At 44.1% G+C, this 24,222-nt stretch overlaps 2 protein-coding genes across 17 annotated transcripts in view; both read left to right on the plus strand.

The window, feature by feature from the left end:
* Positions 1-24,222, plus strand: part of LOC307074772 (NACHT, LRR and PYD domains-containing protein 3-like) — a 408,596-nt gene that overhangs the window by 176,732 nt on the left and 207,642 nt on the right. The gene's annotated exons all lie outside the window — the stretch shown is intronic.
* Positions 1,070-23,746, plus strand: LOC307075094 (tripartite motif-containing protein 16-like; the record flags this gene model as incomplete). The annotated part of the gene is made up of 4 exons (XM_079735599.1): positions 1,070-1,350; positions 21,566-21,739; positions 21,916-21,962; positions 22,303-23,746. The coding sequence occupies 4 exons, from the start codon at positions 1,070-1,072 to the stop codon at positions 22,854-22,856; spliced, it is 1,056 nt and encodes a 351-aa protein (XP_079591725.1). The 3' UTR covers positions 22,857-23,746.

A 24,222-nucleotide genomic window follows, 5' to 3' on the forward strand; every position in this document is an offset into this window, starting at 1 on the left:
TGCGGTCAGCAGTTATTTGATCGCGATAGCAGGGGCGCTGCCAGGAATTTTGGGCCCTATGAAAGATTCTAATTTTGGGCCCCCCCCCCAACATCATGACTGTTTTTTCAAAACAAAAAACAGTCGATAAAAAAAAAGATTTCAAGACATTTCAAAAAAAAAAAAAAAGGCAATAATATATTATATTATTAATTGCCATCCGCGGGCCGTGGGCCGTGCTGCGTTGGGCTGGGCCCTTAGAATCAGTACCACTTTTCCCCGCCAGGCAGCGCCCCTGCGCGAGAGCAACAATAAAGCCTGTGAGGCAGAAACGATTCATTGAGCGCGCACGTAAAGTGAAGCAGCACACAACTGACACCCCTGCACCCACAAATGCTGTCTTTGCTTCTCATACAAAACATCTAGATGCACTGATAACATGTATTACAATACAATACACAATATACTACAATAAATGTAACATTAACATACAAATTGGTTTACAAACCTGTCGTTTTCTTTTAGAAAAGTTCATCGAATAAGGATGGCTTTTAACTCACTTTATTTGGTAAAGGTTCGGTATGGTATCTATGGAGCTAAAGGAGGGGTGTTGTATATGAACGCGTGGAGATACGCTTAGTTGGTCCTCTAATAGATGTTCTGCCTCTAGAGTGTCTGATGTGTTCTGGGTAGCTCTCTCCTTAGACACGGGGCAGGCGTGGCCTCTATGACGTACTACGTGCTCTGATTGGCTAGGGTGTTGAGCGCCCGCCTCTGACCTCCTCGTATGTGTGATGGTGCAAAATTCCACGAGGCGGAATCCGGAACGGATTGAGAAGCAAGGCATATAATCCTCCGTTGCCGAGTATTCTGCTCGCGAATGTTCAGTCGTTGTTAAATAAGATGGATGATGTCAGGGCACGGATTGCTTTCCATTGGGACATCAGAGACTGCAACATCTTATGTTACTGAATCCTGGTTGTCCCCTTCTGTACCGGACCACTCGGTCACACCAGCCGAGCACTTCCACATCGCTCGCAAGGATAGAACAGAAGATTCCTGGAAATCCAAAGGCGGCGGAGTTTGTCTCATGACAAACAAGAAATGGTGTGACCCAAGGAATACCAGCGTCCTCTCCACTGGCTGTTCCTCCCACCAGGAACACCTGACCATCTTGTGTCGTCCACACTACCTGCCCCGTGAGTTCACAGCAATCATCCCCATGGCGGTCTACATTCCCCCTCATGCTGAGGAATCCATCCGCATCTTTCCCCATCCGGCGGCTGAGGAAGTTCAAGGTCTCCCCTCCATCCTGAGGACCTTCTACTCTGCAGCTGTGGAGAGCATCCTCACAGGCTGCATATCAGCCTGGTATGGAAGCTGCACCGCACGAGACCGCTCAGCAGAGCGAACCATTAGGTTAACCCTCCCCACCCTGGAATATACATACAGCAAGAGGGGGAGGGCTAGAGCCAGGAGAATCAGGCAGGACGCCTCTCACCCAGATGCTGGCCTCTTCACCAGGAGCGTCGCTAGCAATTGAAAACATTCGGGGCTGTAGCCCAGAAGTTAGAGTCCTTTTAAAACGGGGGTTCGGGGGTTTCTCCCCCGAGAAAATTTGAAAATCGGCTGATGAACATGCAATTGTAACGCAGTTTGAGAAGTAAAGGAAAGACCAATCATCATGTCTGACTAGGGTTGGGCATCGTTTGAATTTGAACGATTCCGGTTCCGATTCCGATTCCTCGTTTCGATTCCGGTTCCTAACGATTCTCGATTCCGATTCTTTTAAGAGGCAGGGTCAAAAAAGTTTACATGTTTTAAATGAGCTAGCTAACCAGAGGTCTTTCTGGATGAAATAGTCTGAACTTCTCCATGAATTTGAATTCAATGACATTTTTATTTTTTATGAACTTCATTTTGAATTTCTCACAGGGCTGTTTTCAACTAGGTAGTATATATATATCAAATCTATGAAATAAATATAAATGTTACAAATTTTCTTTACACAGAGGTACACTTTTCACAAGATAGTTTAATTCACTTTTGAAAACTTCCCATTTAGACATCCTGCAGGTACTTAAACATAGAACTGAGCTCCAACTGATGGGCTAACCTGGTGCAGAATATCGAGCAAACAAAGAGAAACAACTTGTACAACCTAGCCCACATTAGCAGCAGGTACAGTATAAAATCAGAAACAGTTCTTGTTTAGGAAAATTATCATATCTGCCTTCTCAGGCAGTAGGCGTGAGCGTTCTGGACAGATAGTGTCTCCTGCAGTGGAGAACACACGTTCGCTGGGCGTAGATGAAGCTTGAACGCATAAATATGAGAAAGCAAGATCTGCCAGCAAAGGATACGTTTTTCGTTGGTTCCACCACCATGCAGCAGGGTCCTCAGACATAATGGCCGGTGGAATTTCCTGGTATGTCTGCAGCTCTCTCTCCACTGTTTTCTTGATGGACATGGAGCTCTGCTGTGACACTATGTTCTGTGCCTCTTCCTCAGCAAACAGCTCCTCCAATGGAGTCTTCCTGGACAGTTTGCAGGGAGGCGGTTGCTAAACAAACAAAAGGCATGATCCATTAAAGGCATGATCTTAATTAAGATTGAGAACCTATATAATATCAGCTATTTTACACTTTCCTCCTCATCCTCATTTTCCACTTCCTCATCCTCAGGACTTTCCTCAGACTGCATGGTGTCCCCATCACCTCCACAGTCTTCTTCTGTTGACTACAAAGAACATAACTAGCAATTAGATCTTAGATTTTAATAGCTGAAAAGGACAGTTGTGCTTGTGCATGAATGACATTTCACCTGCTCAATCAGCTTTCTCTGGATCTGGTCCCAGACGGTGTCATCCTCCAACTTGTGTTTAAAGCGCGGATCCAATGCAGTGGCCACTTGGAGAAAGTTCCTGGTCTCATCATTCTGCAAAACACATTCTTTATATGTTTTAGCAAGCCACAGGAATAAAGATATTTCTATTCTTCAATTTCTTATTTCACTTACCTGGTAGCGCTTAGATAGGTTTCCCCAAACTTGTTTTTTAAGGTCTTTTACAAACACTGTGTCTCCCTCTTTCACAGTCAGATGTGCCTTGAGCTTTTGGAGAATGGGTAATATCTGTCCGCATGTGGGGCTCTTTTCTGAAGACACGCAGAGTGTGGAAGTGTAGAGAAGTTTCATGAGCTTGATGAAGTCTTCTGCTTTCCGAAAATCCTCTTCAGTCAGCCGAGCAAGCCTGTATGAAAAAGAATACAGAACACATAGATCGGTATTAGAAATATTCTTTCTTAACAAAACACCTAACATATGCACTGCCTATTTAGCACATAGTCTATCATAGTGACAGCTCTTTGTAGCAAGTCAAGTGCATTCCCTCATATTTTTATTTGAATTCATATTTTGTGTTTATTGGTATTTTTGGTGTCCAAGCTTCATACATCAGGAACAAATATCTTATCCATCTCGTCTATCTATCTCTACCTGTCCCTTTCCATATTTTTTCTCAGCCGTGGGTCCAAGCTGGCTGCCTGAATTGCAGGGTACTGCTCTGTGAATCTCTCCAGCATTAGGTAAAGAGAGTTCCAGCGTGTTCTCACATCAAGAATGAGTGCATGTCGGGGCAGCTCTGATAGAAACAAGAAATTACTTTTAGGGGCATTTAAAAAAGGTACTCAAATACTGTAGTACTCCGCAGAGCTCATAAATAATAAGATCAGAAATATGGTTAAATAAAGTGAACTTCATGTTTCTTACGTAGAAGTTCTTGCTTCTCCTGGAGGACCACCTTCCCCATCAAGCACCTCTTCATCCACACAACAATGGTTCGGACCTTGGCCACCCACTGACTCACTGAATTTAAGGAGTACAGACTTTGTGCTCCTAAATTAAGTGAGTGGGCAAAACAGCCCAGTTTAACAAATTGCAGGTGCTTGATAGCCACATCCATATTGGCAGCATTATCTACAGTGACTGCTTTAATTTTGCCAGAAATGCCAAACTCTGACAGAACATCACTTATTTCCTCTGCCACAACACAGCCAGTCTGTGCTTTGTACACAGCTTTTGTTTTTAGCACTTTTTGCTGCATTTTGCCCTCCACTATATAGTGTGCTGTGATGGTGAGGTAATGGTCCTGTGTGATGCTACTCCAGCCATCACATGTGAGTGCAACAGAGCAGACTTCACTGAGCTCTGTAATGACATTTGACTTCTCGACCTCATACCAAGATGGTATTAATTTATTTGCCAAGTAGTCCCTGGTAGGTGGTGTGTACTTGGGGTTGATGGCTTTCACCATGTCCATGCAAACATAAACAAACATATAATCAGTGGCGTTTTCTCCCGGAGGCCAAGGGAAGCCAGGCTTCCCTGTTTTTTTAGGCTGTAGTTGTCATCCAATAAACACATTTATATTAACAGTTTCGTTAATTATTTTGTGCTGTGTTGCTGTCATTTCTTCCCCATTTTCTCCTCTCATTGACCATTTCACAATGCGCGCGATACGGCGCCCCTGTTATATACTGAAGACGCGGCGAAACACAACACTGTACGCTGCGAGGAAGCCAGCCCGAGCTGGCATCCCTTGTAGAAAGAAAAAGAAAGAATTGACCAATCAGGTGAGGCTACCGTAATGACAGTGCCCTCCTCTGATTGGTCGGGAGGGTGTCAGGAGGGTCCCAAGGGAAGCCACTCGGCCCTTGGCTTCACACCAATCAAATCAAAGCATCATTATCAACGTCACCGAAAAAACAAATTCGCATGTTTGAATTGTTCTCATTTTTGAGTAGCCTCGTTAGCATTGCAAATGCAGTTATGGAGGGTGGAGATGTAGATTTAATAGATTATTTGCTTAAAAATAATTTTGCGAATCTACCACAACAGCAGCGACTCCAAATAAAATCAGATGGTAGGCCAACACCGACGCTGAAACTGCGATTGGAGAGAAAGCAAGGCTTTCGGACGTTCAATGAAGCGAACTATACTCGAACGGAGTGGCTAGCTGGCAGCAACAAACTCCAGCGACTATTTTGCTGGCCGTGTATTCTTTTTGATAGGAATTCGTGCTCCCTCAACAATCCCTGGGTCACTACAGGATTCGTTGACCTTGCCAACTTGTCCCGCGCAATCGAGAGGCATGGAAAATCCAAAAGCCACATCGACTGCGCTGTGAAACTGGCACTGTTTGGACGTGTCAGGATTGATGAGGCTCTGGATTTGGCAAGAAGCATCAGCGTAAAGAAGCGCAATGAACAGGTTACAAAGAATCGTGATATTTTGAGGAGACTTATTGTAACAGCCTTGTACCTTGCTCGCCAAGAACAAGCTTTCCGTGGAAACAATGAGGCCGCTGGCAGCGCAAACCGGGGCAATTTTGTGGAGTTAGTTCATGCGTTTGCGGAGTTTGACACTACGCTTGCAGAGCACTTGGGATCGTCAACAGTCTTCAGCGGTATGTCTAACACCATACAGAATGAGATAATCGAAAGCATAGCTCGAGTCATCCAGGATGAGACTGATACAGAAATAAGCATGTCCCCTTTCATTGCTGTACAAGTGGATGACACGTCCGACATATCAAACAAGTGCCAACTCACTGTCATCATCAGATATGTTAATGAGAAAGGCAGTGTGTGTGAGCGTTTTTTGGGCAAATTAATTAATTTAAAACTTAAATGGGGTCGTTCCCCGGCCCCATTTAACCACTGTCGCAGACATTAATAATTGTGTGCTGTCATGAATTGTGACCCATCGGGGATTGCGACCTGCTGCTTGTGGACTCTGTGATGATTGCAGACATGAATAATTGTGTGCAAATACAGATATGAGGACGATAAATGACATGAAAACATTTGGTTTGGGTTTGCCTCATTTTCCCTGCATTTACAGTGTGGGCGCAGAATTCGACAGTGCGCTAGATTGATTGATCGTTGATTGCGACCTGCGTTGCTTGTGGACTCTGTGATGATCGCAGACATGAATAATTGTGGCATTAGTTCATATTTATTTCATAAACGGCAGTAAAAAATAATAATAACGTTGGGCATACAAATAAAAACGGCCATTATAACAAAAACATAAATAAATAATTGCACACCGTATTAAATGTGCTTAATAAATACATTTGATTTCATTAGCATTTCACAGACCCATAGTATGGATAAGGTGTTAAGTATGGTCAATCACCGTTGCTTCTTTTCCCATAAGACGCTACAGTCAGTAAGACGCTTTCAAGAAAGAAAGTATTGCCCGGTGTCACAAAACGAATGTACCCATTCCGAGTCTAGCTTCAAACTCGTGCATGATGCAGAAAATGTGCTTGTTCTGGGTTGTCTTGGTGTTGTCTTTTAAGTAGTGTTGAATAGTTAACATTGATTTTGGCCTAGTTTTACGAAAAGGATGTATATCAAATACTGTGATTGTGTGAGTCGTGTTACACGTGAACATGAAACTTGAAATAGCCGACAACCGCGCTGTCGATTCTTTGACCATTTAGCGGCTTGTCCATTTCGGTCGGGGAGGGGTTGTATTTATAATAAAATGTATAATTTAGTGAGATGTTTAGGAGGACTGTGTGTGTGTGTGTGTGTGTGTGTGTGTGTGTGTGTGTGTGTGTGTGTGTGTGTGTGTGTGTGTGTGTGTGTGTGTGCGTGTGCGAGAGAGAGTGAGAGAGAGAGAGAGAGAGAGAGAGAGAGAGAGAGAGAGAGAGAGAGAGAGAGAGAGAGAGAGAGAGAGAGAGAGAGAGAGAGAGAGAGAGAGAGAGAGAGAGAGAGAGAGAGAGAGAGCGTGTGTCGTGTCGGTCAGATTACCGGTGTGTGTAAGTCCTGGTAAATGACCAGGTGCTCAAATAGCTGTTGTAGTTGCATTAACTACATCCAAGCTGAAACGTACTATATATCACTGTTACTTTAACTTTAGCTCTGTGTGGACTATTAATTAAGTTAGCTCTATCGATGCTGTTTAACTAACCTAAATGTTGGTGATCCCACATCTGAAAAGGGATGCAACCTTTTTACAATAAAGGCTGTAACCTTTCTGTGGCACCCTTGCACTTGTTGCACAGACATCTTTCCCTTGGACGCTAGGGTGAACGGAGTAACTGCCTGGCTAACGGTTGCAATTTCAGGTCGTATGGCTACGAAAAAATACACGGGCTAATGTTAGCTTGGTATTTGCATTTGAGTTGACCAACCGTTTACGTATTTGTTGCTTACCCGACAGTGCGGTGCCAGGGTGAGGGTTGGAGCCAGAGGTAGAGGCAGAGGAGGTAGAGGAGGTAGAGGAGGTAGAGGAGGTAGAGGAGGTAGAGGCAGTGGAGGTAGAGGAGGTAGAGGAGGTAGAGGAGGTAGAGGAGGTAGAGGCAGTGGAGGTAGAGGCAGTGGAGGTAGAGGAGGTAGAGGAGGTAGAGGCAGTGGAGGTAGAGGCAGTGGAGGTAGAGGCAGTGGAGGTAGAGGAGGTAGAGGCAGTGGAGGTAGAGGAGGTAGAGGCAGTGGAGGTAGAGGAGGTAGAGGCAGTGGAGGTGGAGGCAGTGGAGGTAGAGGAGGTAGAGGCAGTGGAGGTAGAGGAGGTAGAGGCAGTGGAGGTAGAGGCAGTGGAGGTAGAGGCAGTGGAGGTAGAGGAGGTAGAGGTAGAGGAGGTAGAGGAGGTAGAGGCAGTGGAGGTAGAGGTAGAGGAGGTAGAGGCAGTGGAGGTAGAGGAGGTAGAGGCAGTGGAGGTAGAGGCAGTGGAGGTAGAGGCAGTGGAGGTAGAGGAGGTAGAGGCAGTGGAGGTAGAGGCAGTGGAGGTAGAGGAGGTAGAGGCAGTGGAGGTAGAGGAGGTAGAGGCAGTGGAGGTAGAGGAGGTAGAGGCAGAGGAGGTAGAGGCAGTGGAGGTAGAGGCAGTGGAGGTAGAGGCAGTGGAGGTAGAGGAGGTAGAGGCAGTGGAGGTAGAGGAGGTAGAGGCAGTGGAGGTAGAGGCAGTGGAGGTAGAGGAGGTAGAGGTAGAGGAGGTAGAGGCAGTGGAGGTAGAGGAGGTAGAGGCAGTGGAGGTGGAGGCAGTGGAGGTGGAGGCAGTGGAGGTGGAGGTAGAGGCAGTGGAGGTAGAGGCAGTGGAGGTAGAGGCAGCGGAGGTGGAGGCAGTGGAGGTAGAGGAGGTAGAGGCAGTGGAGGTAGAGGCAGTGGAGGTAGAGGCAGTGGAGGTAGAGGCAGTGGAGGTAGAGGCAGTGGAGGTAGAGGAGGTAGAGGCAGTGGAGGTAGAGGCAGTGGAGGTAGAGGCAGTGGAGGTAGAGGCAGTGGAGGTAGAGGCAGTGGAGGTAGAGGCAGCGGAGGTAGAGGCAGTGGAGGTAGAGGCAGTGGAGGTAGAGGAGGTAGAGGTAGAGGAGGTAGAGGCAGTGGAGGTGGAGGCAGTGGAGGAAGAGGCAACGGAGGATGGCCGGCGCAGCGCGTCAAAGACGGGGCACTCAGTTATCTGTACACCATGACCCCGGAGATGTTTGATCATGTTGGTGGTACACCCGCCTTTGCATGATATAATTGTTTTGCAAATGTTGCACCGAGCCGACTTGTCATTTATTTTAGCGAAGTTAAGCCACACTTTCGAGCGGCGCCGCACAGTTTCCATGTTTACGCACGCACACAGTTTGGCGGGTTCTCCGGAAGCTTCTTCTTCGTTAGTGTTCGGCGGCTTCTTCTTCCGGTCAGCGGACTGGGCATCGAAACTAGGAATCGAAATTTTAAAATTTGAACGATTCCGGAAGAACCGGAATGTTAGTCCCGGTTCCATTCGATGCTCGATGCTCGATGCCCAACCCTATGTCTGACTCACGTCAGGGCAGGCCTACTGAGTAGGTTAATGTTTACGTTAAGGATAGGAAAGTGCACCACGTGCACCAGCAGCCAAAATGAGACATTAGAAAAGCCTGTAGCCAAATAAACACTGTCATGCGCCTACCCGATGTCAAGTGGACCGGGTTGAATTCACTCTGCGGGACTCCTGAATCTGTGCAAACTAGAGCAGCACTAAACAGCAATATCGACGTGATGGGCTATGCATAGAGAATCAAATTTGCAACATTTTGCAACAAATGATTCTAAATCTGCCCATAAATGTACAAGTCAGGATTTTGCGTTTTCACTGGCTACAATATTGCATCTGTCAGTTGTCAAATTTGCTGAACAAAACTTCAATAACTGTTCATAGTCAACTTATATAGTCCATTTATTTAAGCTCTCAATAGCAGATACAGCTTCGCCACATCGGCGGGAAAACCCGGCACACGCAAAGTACATCCATGGAATCAGCCGTTCACAGCCAGTCTGCATGAATCGTATGACAACTGGATGGCAGGGGATGCGGACAAGGAATACACCGCAGGGGGGAACATGAGAGCCCCAGCTCGCCGCATACTAGTAGCCTGGGTGCTTAAAGCGTGGAACAAGCTGGATACGGAGCGGGTGAAAAACTCCTTAAAAGTGTGTGTGTGTGTGTGTGTGTGTGTGTGTGTGTATGTCACTCTGTTCCAGGGTTTCCGCGGAGTTGTTAAAGGTATTAAAAGGTAGTAAATGAAATTAGCCCAAATTAAGGCCATTAAAAAGTATTAAAAAGTAATAAACGTCCTCTGACGAGGTATTAAATTTCCAACAAGGCCTATGAGTTTTTCAATTTGTGTAATTTACGTGCAGGCCCATCTCCTAAAATTACTAAAACTTGCGTGGATTTATTTTTATGTTGCAGTAGGACCTGAGTGATATCAATGATGTCACCCGGTGCGCGCGCTGAAACAAACCGGATATACCCGGCTGGCTTGCTGCCAAACCACTTCGCAAGTTCGCTTCTGTTAGTTCGAAGTCATTTGAAAGACAATAATGGGGAAATGCAAATGTTCGGACCTCTGGCCGGAGGAATCGATATTTAAAGACTTGTACGGTATAAACGTATCGGGGGATTATTTGTTTATCAACACGGCGGATGCGCGTGTTTGTTTGACTGGTTGCCATGGTTATCTCTGTGTGGTTAATTTGCAGTTGCGGTGTTTATTAGCGATGTTGTCAGATTACTGTAATCAGACAACGCGGTTATATGCTATAGACCCTATAGTATCTGTTGTATAAAGGCTGGGACGAATTTAGAATTCTAAATATGTACAATCCATAACGTTAGCTCTCTGGCTCATAGCTCAGCGGACTAGAATACCTCCCATTGCCAAGTCTTAGCTAAGGTCTGCCCTATTTATGTGAAAAACTTTATATTTGGATTGTAAAACACATGAAAATATAAATGAATGATCTTAATTTATTTTCCTTGTCAAGTGACCATGCACTGTAAAAAAAAAAATAGTTGTTTCAACTAACAAAAGTTAGTGTCCGGGCTGCCTTAAAATGTTAAGTTAGCTGAACTTGTGAAGATTAGTTGAGATAATTGTGTAATGATTCAAAACAAATAAACTTTTCTAGTCAAATAAACTGAACCTTTAGTTTACATAACTTAATCAAAATTCAGTTCCTATAGAATTATTTAGTTGAGTCAACACAATCTTCATTTATTTCAACTGGAATTCCAAAGCTGAAAAGAATTAATCCACATTTCAGTCTAACTACAATATCTAGTTTACCTAACTTATTATGTTATGTCAACTTCATTATACATTTCTATTTGAGTCAACTTTCATAATTTAGTTCTTCTTAAGATTAAATTTATACTACATATTTTGCAATTCTCTTTCAACTTTATTTTACATTATGCTTAAAGATCTTATCTCTATAAACCAGATGGGCAAGGTAAACACAGCAACACATCCCATCAAGTACAAAACGTCCCCAAAAACAGCACAAGCTTATGGGTAAAACATCTCCTCTTTAGAATAACACAAATGAGTACTCATTACGTCCATTCAGTACCAGCAAGAGAAGGATCCCTACTGACAGGCAATGACAAGATGAAGTGAGGGGAAGTGAGGCAGGAGGGAGAGAAATATTTAAACAAAGATGGTGTGTGTGTGTGTGTGTGTGTGTGTGTCACTGTGTTTTATTAAAGAGAAAATAAAACATTAATTAGCAATATGGGAGATGAGACCAGAGGAGGCAGATATGGGATGTAGTACAAAAAAAATTAGAGAGAGAAGCGAGAGAGAGAGCCGTGTGTGTGTGTGTGTCTATTTAGAATATTACAATAACACAAACAATAACACATTTAGAATAACACAAATGAGTTATCTACTCATTACGTCTGTCATAACATGAGAAAAATATAAAATAAAATGATGCAGACCCAAACAGGTCAAAAAGACTTTCCAGGAAAGACCTCAAACCCGGTCTACTTCTGTCAACTCTTACAACTGAGAATGTCAGTGACCATTACAATAGTAATGAACTATTAACAGATAGTAGTAACAGAATAGTAGTAACAGAACTCAAAAGAAAACTCTCAGTCTCAGTGTAGTGTCTACAGTTTTACGAAAAAGTCTATTCCTCAGTCCATGAACCCTGGCAGAGCAGTTCTCACTGCCGATGTTCATGAGAACCTTCTGAATGACTTTGAAGGTATATTGCAGCTCCTTCGGGTAGTCAATGTTCAGTGCATATAGCCAGTGTTGGGACTAACGCGTTATTAAGTAACGCGTTACAGTAACTACGTTACGTAACTACGTTTTGTGGTAACGAGCACTGTAACTAATTACTTTGTCAAAATCAGTAACGCGTTATCGTTACTGCGATTTAAACAGGCTCGTTACTCGTTACTTCACGTGCATAACCCAGGACTACAGTTTCCGTGGTGGACGTGAAGCGGCCGTAAGTCACGTGACGCAGCGACGCGCAAGTAAATGAATTAAAACAATGGCGGCAGTCGACGGTGGTCCAGGCGTTGTATTTCTCTCATGGAAATATGCACATTATTTTTCCTTTCTGACAGTAAAAGACATAAGGAATATTTTGGTGACCTGTCATCTTTGTGGAGGTTCAAAAACTCTAGCCACATCAAAAACTAGCAATTCTAATCTGATGAAACATCTTCAGAAACAACAGGCATCTACCAAGCTAGTTGAAAAAGACCCTGAAGGTAACACAGGTGATGCTGCTGCTAACGTCAGCTCCGCCGACGCTAAAGGAGAGGCCACTCCAGCCAAACAACGAAAGCTTGATTTTACAAAGCCTGTTGCACAGTCTATAACCCAGACACAGCTAAACAAATGATGGAGATGTATGGACAAAGACTGATATAGACATAGACATACTAACATAGACTACTAAAGCACTTTATCCACCATTATTTATTTAATCAGTTTTATTTATCTAAACGGCCAGAGTGAAGGAAATATTATTTTTGTTAAACATTAACTATGTTTGTGAGGCTGAAAGTACTTTTTATTTATTTAGTTTCTCTTTGTGAGGCTGAAAATACTTTTAAGTTTGCCCATCATTATTGATGATGAGGTCTCCAGTTGGTGGAGTTTAGCTGTTTTGAGTTAGGGTTAACTTACAAAGAACGGATAAACCTTACTGTGTTTACATTGAAAACATCTATTGTATCAGTTTTGCACTATTGATTCCTACAGTTGCTAAATTGTCTGAGGCACAGTTTAATTTTTGCACTGCCAAAACTATACTTTGTACCTGTTTCAATGGCTACGATAAATATGCCAATGATCAAAAGTTTCAAAACATACTGTATGTTGTGTTTTGTTGATCCACTGCTTCATTGTATTGATACTGGGTACAATGATCACATTTCACAGTTGTTTTGTCGAACACTATGCCACATCAACCCCAGAGGGTAACCCTAGAGCAGGGGTCGGCAACCTTTTGTATCAAAAGAGCCATTTAGGCCCATCTCCCGCAAAAAAAAAATGTTTGGAGCCGCAAAGTTTTTAATTCACCCCCTCCCTGTGACACTCTGTAAAAAAAAACATAGTTCGTTGCATTCATGAAATTATAAAACAACAAAGAGAAAGCTGTTGAAGAACATTTTATTGCTGTTCTAACAGGAAAACCTCAAACTCTTATGAAGAGGAGAAATAACTTTGAAATAAATCAAACATATAGAACGAGTATAATAAGTCTAAACATAAAGAACATAGTTCGTTGCATTCATGAAATTATAAAACAACAAAGAGAAAGCTGTTGAACATTTGATTGCTGTTCTAACAGGAAAACCTCAAACTCTTATGAAGAGGAGAAATAACTTTGAAATAAATCAAACATATAGAACGAGTAGGCTATAATAAGTCTAAACATAAAGAACACCTAAACAGGTAAACATAGGTTTGTTGTCATCCTCTTGATTTTTCCTCGGCCACAGCAATAAACCATCGAATCTGAACAAAAATCAAAATAACACACCAGCTCAGTTTCTAAAATATATATTTTTTGGTGCAAAATAATAGCCTATTAAATTGTAGTGTCCTCACCTGTTTAATGTGATTTCTGTTTCTGAACATCACTGCTGAGCTTTTCTATGTCGGGGCTGTAGGACGTGACCTTCATCTTAACGCAGGATTGCAGGCTGACATCTGTGAGGCGTGAGCGATATTTTGATTTGACATAGTTCATGTTAGAAAATATTTGCTCGCATAAGTATGTGGATCCAAAGATGGACAGGACTCCAAAGGCATACTTCTTGATGTTGTGATAAGTTTCGGGAATTGCATTCCATGTCTCAAACACAAGTTTGTCGGGTTTGGGAAGGTTTTCTATTTCGCTCCATTTGTGTTCTCGAGCGAGAATAGCCTTCCGACGGGCGACGTCTTCGAGATCAGCTGTCAGACTTTTGAACTTGGACACCCATACCTCTTTGTCAGCTATGTCAGCCAGTTCAATTTCAAGATCGGGTTGACTCACGAAAGTGAATGCTGACATGTTCAGCATGGACGGGTCGATGTCCAGGGGTGTGACGGGGAAGGATAATGTGCTTTTTTCCTTTCTGAACTCACTGAATCTTTGTCCAAATGCAGTTTGCATTGCAATGATCGTGTGCTGCAAGTACTCACAATTGATGTTGTGTGACGTTTTGAACTCTCTCAGGGAGGGGAAGTGAGAGAACGTACCTTTCTCCACATCTCTGGCAAACACTGTCATCTTGCGCTCGAACGCCAAAACATACTCCAGCAGCTGAAGGGCAGTGCTTCCTTTTCCCTGGAGACTTCTGTTCAGCATGTTAAGGTGACCTGTCATATCCACCATGAAGTGCAGCTTTTCCAGCCAATCTGGGTGTTCCAGTTCTGGATAGGTGAGGCCCTTACTTTCCAGGAAAGTTTTCACTTGTTCCAGACAAGCCGCAAACCGTTTAAGCACTTCTCCCCTGGACAGCCACCGGACTTTGTTATGCAGCAGGAGATCCGAATATGCGCTGTCGACTTCATCTAACAATGAACAGAACTGTCGGTGGTTTAACCCTTTTGCCATTATTTTGTTGACTATCTGAATGACAAGGTCCATCACCTCTTTGCATTCGGGGGGAAATGTTTGAGCGCACAGTGCTTCTTGGTGCAGGATGCAGTGAAACGTCAGCAGCTCTCGACCCAGCGACTTCTGAAGTAAAGTAATAAACCCCTTCTGTGTTCCTCTCATACTAGGTGCCCCATCAGTAGCCACTGACACCATGTTGGTGGTATTTATTCCTTTGGCTTTTAAACAATTCACCACAGCCTCACAAATGTCCTCCCCCCGTGTTTGGCCTTTGAGCGGTATCAACTCAATAATTTCTTCCTGCGGCCCGTCAGAGTTCACGTATTTGCATAACAGCGCTAGTTGTTCAATGTCGTTCACATCACTGGACTCATCACAGGCGATGGAGAATGCTGGAGCTGAATTTATGTCGTTAATTTGTTGACTGGTGATGTTTTCTGACATCTTAATGGTCCTGTCCTTTACGGTTTTTGCAGAGAGAGGCATATCTTTAATTTTCTGAACAATTTCAGTTTTGTTTTTAAAGTCCGAGAATAGATGTTCTGATATTTTAATGAATGTCTCTTTCATGTATTCTCCATCTGTGAATGGCTTTCCGCACCTGACGATCTCCTGAGCTGCCGCAAAACTAGCAGCAGTTGTTGAATTTGGAGACTTGATCCATTTCTTAAAAGTAATTTTACTCTGCTCACATTTCCGCAGCAGTTCCGAAATCGCTCTTTTCCTTTCATCTCCTGCTTGGTACTTTTCAGCAAATGCGGAGTGTTTGTTCTGGAAACGTCTTTCAACATTACATTTTTTTTTATTGGCTAATTTCTCGCCACATATCAAGCATATAGGTAAGCCTGCATCAGTAGTACTGAAAGCAAATGAATCTGTCCACGCTGAATTAAAATCTCGATTTTCCTCTGCCACTTTTCTTTTCTTGGATTTATCCATGGTAAGTTTACTCAATATTAGTCAGAGAGGGAGTTGCATGGTTAAATCTTTAGCTGTCATGTGGCATCAGGGATAGCCTACTGTAGTCTACTGTAGGCTACTGTAGGCTATCCCTGTAGGCTAGCCAGTCAGCAGCGTCAACCGTTGACGTTCTACGTGATCGGTCATGGCCAGCAATGTAAACAAGGAATAGATAGCATAGCATAGCATAGCGATACAATAGTCAAGTAATGAAAAAACTGTAAGGACCTTTATTATCAAAATATAACGTACTGAAACTTTAATATTCAACACAGCTAAATAACTTTTTGACTACGAACTTTAATGCTGTAAACCCTTCTCGCTCAGTATTCGTTCGTGCAATTGGCTGTCAACGGTGGATGCTGCCGATTGGCGGCTCACTGGCATGTCCCGCCTCCTGCCAATGGCAGCATCTAGGCTACTTCCTGATGCCAGATGCCAGTTAAAGATTTAACTCCTACTGGGATTAGCCACCTGCAAATCAACGAAGCTTTGTCATTCACTCCCCCCCTCACGGTAGCGCTATTGCGCATCCATTGCGACCTCTCGTTTAGTTGACGATATATATAAAAATATATATATAATATATATATATATATATATTTTTTTTTTTAAGAAAACTGCAGGGAGCCACGGCTGAGGGGCTAAAGAGCCGCATGCGGCTCCGGAGCCGCAGGTTGCCGACCCCTGCCCTAGAGGGTTGGAAACAGTTGGAAACAATGGAAATATTTCATTTATTTGCACTCACACTACTACACTGCTATGGCACGTTCAGGTCACTAGGTGGCGTATTGCGCTTGTGGTAGGATAGGACTTACGTGCAAGCAAGCCAGAGGACTGGCAGCCTCCCTAGCTATCCAGTTAGGGAGGTCCTTTGCCACATTAACACAATAAGATAATTTACTAACTAAGTATTAAGTAACTGAGTTACTTTTGAAACAAGTAACTAGTAACTGTAACTAAGTTACTAATTTAAAGTAACTTGCCCAACACTGCATATAGCAGACCCATTAACATAGCTACTGCATGCGAGTAGTCCTTGATGCCATGCAGAATGATCTGTTCCTCTAGGACCACCGATATGTCAAGAAGATCCTCTCCTTGTTTGACTAGGACAATGCCGACATTCATTCCCCTAATCATGATGTCCTCCATGTCTGTGGACTTCACAAAGAAAGGAAGAAATATTTTAGTATTACTTTTGTATTCTTTAGTATTTGTCTGTCTATGAGAAACAAGAACAGGTTTCGGCATTATGGCATGCCGTTTAGGAAATTAAATATATATGGAATGAATGTTTGAATATATTGAATGAAATCTGAAATCATGAAAGCACTGGCGCCATCTTTCGTATGGTCAGCTTCTACCTGAAGTGTTATTTCGACCAACATCTCTCCTTCAAGAATGATGCATAATGTTCTTTCAGCAATGTTTTGTTAGGGTTAGGGTTAGCGAACATGATTACCGTATTTCCCGCACTATAACGCGCACCGGATTATAAGGCGCACCTTCAATGAATGCCCTATTTTAGAACTTTTTTCATAAATAGGGCGCACCGGATTATAAGGCGCATAGCATAGAAGATACTGCAGTCAAACGTTTGACAGAGGATGCGTTATGCATCCACTAGATGGAGCTGTGCTAATTGTATAGCTCGTCACGCGCAACGCAACTGTGAGGACGAGTTGCTGCATTTAGCAGATATAAAACTGGAACCTTTATGACAAAAAAGTAAAACACAATTACGCAGTTCCAAACCTTAGATTTTTTAAATATCTTGCAAACGTGAATGATACAAAGTAGAGCATCGCACCCTCGAATCTTGTAGTGTGGCCAGTCTTCCGCCCGATTTCCTGGCTCTGTGATCGTATAGTGTGACCTTCCGTGAGTAAGCGCAGTAAAATTCTGTGTGCACTGACTACGATAGCCGTAATGCTGCAAGCGGTGTGGCTTTATCGTAGTCGTAGTGAAACATTTTATTATTATTAAATTGTTTTTATTGGTTTTTCATACTGAAACATGTTGACAGAACGCCGTTTACAACCAGTATGGATCAACCAATTAACCAATTGATCCATATATAAGGCGCTCTGGATTATAAGGCGCACTGTCGCTTTTTGAGAAAATTACCGGCTTTTAAGTGCGCCTTATAGTGCGGAAAATACGGTACTCATAAGAGGGTGTCACGGCTGGGCGCTTCGCAGCCTGGTGCGGCGGCTGTGCTGTCCTCGGGCACGGAGCTCTGCAGAGAGTGATCGGGGACGGGTCGTCGGTCTGCCGGCCGTTCGGGACCTGTACAGCCAGTGCTGCAGGGGGAGGGCACGGCGCGTCCTCTCTGGCTCAGGCCATCCCAGCCGCAGTCTGTTCACGCTCCAGCCGTCAGGCAGGTGGGTCAGGAGCATCCGAACCATCCGAACCAGGACCAGCAGGTTCAGAGACAGCTTCTACCCACACGCCATCAGACTAGTGACCTGCCTCAACCACCGCTGCGAAGCTCCCAGCCAGGAGATCCTCTTATGAGTAATCATGTTCAAAAGAACATTGTGCATCATTCTTGAAGGAGAGATGTTGGTTGAAATAACACTTCAGGTAGAAGCTGATAGGCCCATACGAAAGATGGCACCAGTGAGTCAGTTTTCATTCAATATATTCAAACATTCATTCAATATATTCAAAGTAAATTTCCTAAACGGCATGCCATATATTGTAACCAAAATGATAGGGTGAATAAAACGGGGACAGTTTTCCACAGGCATTGGCATTAAAACATTTACAGCCAGCAACAGAGTTTCATCAATTCATTCAGTAACAATAACTAAGCTTACCTCTGCAGTCCTGAGGAACTTTGAAGGATCTTCACGGAGGAAATACGGCAGGCCCCTCAGAATGCCAGCCCCTTTTGTTTGGTTGGAATTCTGTTAAGAGACAGAATACACAATTAAAGCAACTAGCCACTCAAGTAGCTGTAGTCATGAGGACACCTCACTTCAATAACAATCTATGGATCAATTAAGTTAATTTCATTTAACAAGCAACAGTTTGTTCACTCTCTCAAAATGGTGCTCTGAATGAAAGTGTATGAATGAGTGACAGAGTGAGAGATAAATCGCCTACAGGCCAAGAGGGAGAGACGTCGTAGAACCCGACGCAGTCTAGTCTATTCATAATATTGTAATGACCACGGAAGAGGCAGAGAATGAAACTTGATTAGACAGAGATTTATCAGAAACGGGTGATTAAGGGCTATACAAATACAATTTAATTGAATTTAATATTTCTCTTTTCTCTGAATAACGTAAAAGCACAACAGAGAAAGTGCTGTACGCCGCTCTGTCTGTGCGCATGAGTGCCTCTTTTTCGCGCCGTGACATTATCAGTAATGAATGTGTTTTAGTTTTTTAGTAACTACTTACTAACTTTGTGAGAAATTGGACGTGAGATCTAGAGTCTCATGGTCATCATGACATACCCCTGAAAAACCAATCCATCCGAGCTGGGCTGAAACTAGCTAACTTACCACAAGCTACGTTAGCTACTGCTAAGTTAGCAGTAGCTAACTTACCAAGTTAGCAAAAGACAAGACAAAACACATTTAATTAACTCAACCCACCGTGATGACAAACTGTGGAGCAGGCACCAGTTTCTTCGTGAGGAGAAAGGAGAATGTCTCTGTGCGACGGCTGTGGGTTTCTCCGTCACATTGAGCTCACCTGCCGGGTACACAATCAGCTCGGCCTCGCGCTGGAGATAGACGGGGGGTTACGCGCGACACGCAGTTACACTGAAGTTTAACTATATCAGAGTTATCAAGAAATGGCTTTACAAAATAGTTTTCTCTCTCTTTTATTTTCAAATAAACTATCTATCTTAGAGATCTCTGATTCTAGCAGGGTAATCCAAACTACCGAACCGACTTCGATGTGGTGAAAATGAGAGAAAATGGCGGCAGCAGAAAGGCTTTTTGCCTGTCAACGGTTTTTTTGGACTGACGTAGCTGACGTAGGCAGCCAATGACAGAAGTGATTATCCGTACATCCTTTTGACTGACATTCTTAATTTCAATTGAATCATGTTTCTTAGTTTGAAAATATTTCACTAGTTGAGAAGACATAAACACAAAATTCAGAGTTATCCCAACTGTTTCAATAATTTGTAGTCATACTGACAATGAATTAGAAGTTATCATGACTAATGTGCACAACTATTTTTTACAGTGTGGTATAAGCGGGCTAATGCCCTTAGAGGTGTCAAAAACATGTTTGATGGATCGTAATTAAAGGGGACTACTTTTAGAGGGAGATGAACTCAAACAGAGTATACATTTAATAAGCATGCACTACGAATAAGAGAAAGCATGATTATTAATTAAAGCATTTTAATTGTTTTATTATTTTTGGCAAGCAAGAAGTAGAATAAATGGGATAATCAGTCTTAATAAAACGGTTTGTGCAACCAACCGCACAACAAGACATGATTGCGGCTCTTGTCGCTCTCGTCTCTTCCTGCATATGACATGCGCGTAGAGCGGGGAGTGACGTAGACTGATAATCCCTCTATAGAAAGTACACTGGTGTGAATTTGTGCTACGCCAGGGGCGAGGCTAGCCCCTTTTTAGGGGTGCTGAAGCACCCCTAAAAAGGGGCTCAGCACCCCTAAAACTTGGGAGTAAGAAATGTTATTCTAAAAATTATATTTGTTCGTCTTTGAAATTGTTAAATAATGCCCAAAACATAAAATCTTTTGAGTTAGTTGAACCAATGTTAAAATTATGAAGTTATTTTTCAATAGAAATATTTTTTGTTTTTGTGTGAATAAAGGGTGGGTGGTGTGGCAGTGGGGCTCATTGAGTGCTCAGCACCCCTAAAGCTCTGACCCTAGAATCGCCCCTGTGCTACGGTATGGATTTTGACGTTACCGTGAGACCGGTGTGACCGGTAGACAGCCGCGTTTACATGGACACTTCTGATCCGATTATAAGAGGAAGAACAGCTCAATCAGAATACAATTCTCTGATCGGAATATAATTCCATGCGGAATAGAAGAGGTGGTGTAGTCCGCTATAATCAACATGTATACACTTATTCCGATTGGTTTGGGGTGGGTGCGGCTACTTTTATAACTTAGAGGGATGGGATCAGCAGCTGCAGTATTTCGCAATTGGTCAGTCGGTACTTTTATGCATACCGAACTTGACCGCTGTCAAGGAAAGTGGATTTTTTGCCTGATTCACGTCTTTCTTATCACTCCGTAGGTAGTCCGCTAACTTATCAACCCCAGCGCGTCCGGTTTCTAAGCGACGTCAACGTCTTTGGCGGACTATTTCTCTGCTGTTTTGGCAAGGAGCCGTGTAATAATGTATAGAACATCGCCGGTCATTATCGAAAATAATACCCTTCAGGGCGCTCAGTTACTCCCCTCTAGACAAAATGGAATTGGTTGCGACGTTGACCCGGCGGCCCAGAAACGTTACCGCCCACAGGGAATTCTCCCAACTCTCCCGATTGTGTGTGTGTGTGTGTGTGTGTGTGTGTGTGTGTGTGTGTGCGTGCAGTCGTTATTCGATTGCCTGGTAAACATGTACAGTAATATTCATACTGGTTTGAATAATAAATGTTAAAGTATTTCCCATCGTTGCTGAGCAAGAGTTTTGTTCGAAAGTTCAGTGATTGAAACAAATAAAAGCCCGGGCTATTGAAGTGTTACGGTACCACTGTCATGCACCTACCCGTTGTCAAGTGGACCGGGTTGAACTCACTGCGGGTCTCTCTTCTTATATCCATCTTACCAAAGATATTTTATTACTGTCCATCTCAATACTCTGATCTCACTAAAAGGCTAGCAGCACGAAACAGCAATATCGACGAGATGCGCTATGCATAGAGAAGAAAGAATACCGACGTTGAATTTGCAACATTTTGCAACAAATTATTCCCAATCTGCCCATATATGGACACGTCAGAATGTTGGGGTTTCCACTGGCTACAATGTTGCATCTGTGGCTGCTGGTAACGCAACCACAAAGAAGTGAACTCTACGGGGCTATTTTCATCATTATGTTTTTTCTTTTTTTTTTGACGGCACAGCGATCCGGGGCTATTCCCAAAAGATCCGGGGCTATAGCCTCGAATCCCCTATATACCATTTTTTCATTTTTTTTTTTCATTTTTTTCTATCTTTAAGGGAAGTATAACTGTACGATTTGTTTATTAACTGTGCGTGTCTGTGCGTGCGTGCAGGTTGTCCGGCTGCCTGGTCACACAGGAAGGCTGTGCTTCTCTGGCCTCAGCTCTGAGCTCCAACCCCTCCCATCTGAGAAAGCTGGACCTGAGCTACAATCACCCAGGAGACTCTGGAGCTGCGCTGCTCTCTGCTGGACTGGAGGATCCACTCTGGAGACTGGACACTCTCAGGTATGGAGAGGACAGCTCACCACTCAGGGACAAAGTCTCCTACGAGGATTCAAGCCGCTGCTAGATGAAGTGGTTTGAAGAGGCAGCTGTAACTCATGTTGTGTACAACGTTATGAGACAGCAGATGATGAAGGTGAATGTTTCAACATGCTGCTCTCACTTTGTTTCCCCCCCAGTGTGGAGCACGGTGGAGTGTGGAGGCTGAAACCAGCTCTAAAGAAGTGTAAGTGTCTGTTTGATTCATCACATCACACACTCACTACTGAGATGGAAAGTCCATCCACACAGCAGGAAGTGAGATCAGATCCTACTGGGAATGAGGATGATGGCTGACATCATGTATCTTCCATATGTTAATACTGTCCAATCATCATGAAGATAACATCTGGGCTCGGGGGGGGGGGGGAGGGGGAGGGGGTGTAGGTGGAGTCTGAAGCAATAGCGTTACTATAACATCACATGACCCCCCCCCCCTCACATGTCATGTTCAGGAGAACAGTACCAGTGATGATGATGAGGATGAAGAAGGGTTCAGCAGCTCATCATGTCTGGTTCTCCCTCAGATGCCTGTGAACTCACCCTGGACCCCAACACGGCCCACAGACTCCTCTCTCTGTCTGAGGACAACAGGAAGGTGACGGGGGTTGGAGAGGACCAGTGGTATCCGGATCACCCAGAGAGATTTGACTCCCAGCTCCAGGTGTTGGGTAGAGAGGCTCTGACTGGCCGCTGTTACTGGGAGGTAGAGTGGGAAGGAGATGTTGAGATAGGAGTGACATACAGAGGAATCACAAGGAGAGGACGGGGTGATGATAGCAGGCTTGGACTGAACAACAAGTCCTGGAGTCTTTATTGTTATGATGATCGTTACTATGCCTGGTACAACGATAGGAGAACAGTCCTCCCTCCCCCCCCCGCTGGCTCCACCAGAGTAGGAGTGTATCTGGACCGGCCTGCTGGCTCTCTGTCCTTCTACATAGTGTCCCCAGGTGGAGGAGGGTCCTCAGACACACTGACACACCTCCACACCTTCTGGTCCTCCTTCACCCAGGAGGACCTCCTCCCTGGGGTCTGGGTAGGGTGGGGGGGCAGCGTCTCTGTGATCCCTCAGCGGTAGGGGGGGTCCTCAGTGGGGTCCTTGGGGTGGAGGACCTCCTCCCTGGGGTGGGGGTAGGGCCCTCCTCGGGAACCACATCCTCAGCGTCTCTGTCAGTTATAGAAACACGCACACACACACACACACACACACACGGGCACACACAGGTTCAGGGTGAGGGGGGTTATGGCCTGGTGGCTCATTATCTCTGTCAGTTATAGTCTCTCTCTCTCTCTCTCTCTCTCTCTCTCTCTCTCTCTCTCTCTCTCTCTCTCTCTCCTCATCCTCGGTCTCTGGGGTGAATACACATAAATACGGAATACACACACACACACACACACACACACACACGTATAAACACACATGTATAAACATGTCACATGTCTCTGTGTCTCCCTCTCTCTCTTTTTCTTTCTCTCTCTCTCTCTCTCTCTCTCTCTCTCTCTGTCTCGTAAAGTATAGCATGATAAACCAGAAAACTTTTAAGATCTTCCATAGTTAGTTAAGCACATTTATTATTTGAAATGTATATAAAACACCTATTGATGGTGAATGTTTGTATATTTTCAGACATCCCCAGTTTTGGTCTTAAGGGCTCTGATATCATTTTTGTCATGATCCTGATTTACACCTGATTTAAATCAGATTTTATATTTTATTCATAATAACCAAGAGGTCTGTGGGATAATGTTGGATGCTGTAAATGACTTTAAACTGAATCTTGATTCCTTGTGTTCTCTTGGGAAGCAAACGGCCGCAGAACATGTTCAGTTATTAAAGATACGTGCACACCTGTTGATGATTTGTAATGCCTGCTTCTTCTATGATTTTAGTCCTTGAATTTATTGTGTACATGTAAGGGACTATTTTTCTGTTGTATTTGTTAATGAAGCATAATTGTAATAAACAACTCAGTGAATCCAACTGAAGGTTCTCGTGTGTTCAGCCGATGGTTCTTCCCCTTTCTTCAGGTTAACTCTTTCAAGCTGAGCAGATGTTTCTCCAGAGCTTTCTGTTGGTTGTCCTAGCAACACATCTGGAATGTCCCTCCAGCCCCTTGGGTCCCAGCAGCTCTCTGAGGGGTCCTGGACCCTGACCTGGACCCATTCTCCAGTCCCAGGTCTCTGAGGGGTCCTGGACCCTGACCTGGACCCAGTCTCCAGTCCCAGGTCTCTGAGGGGTCCTGACCTGGACCCAGTCTTCAGTCCCAGGTCTCTGAGGGGTCCTGACCTGGACCCAGTCTCCAGTCCCAGGTCTCTGAGGGGTCCTGACCTGGACCCAGTCTTCAGTCCCAGGTCTCTGAGGGGTCCTGACCTGGACCCAGTCTTCAGTCCCAGGTCTCTGAGGGGTCCTGACCTGGACCCAGTCTTCAGTCCCCCGCTGGCTC

The sequence above is a fragment of the Pollachius pollachius genome, assembly GCF_949987615.1.
Source record: "Pollachius pollachius genome assembly, chromosome: 4".
Taxonomy (NCBI): domain Eukaryota; kingdom Metazoa; phylum Chordata; class Actinopteri; order Gadiformes; family Gadidae; genus Pollachius; species Pollachius pollachius.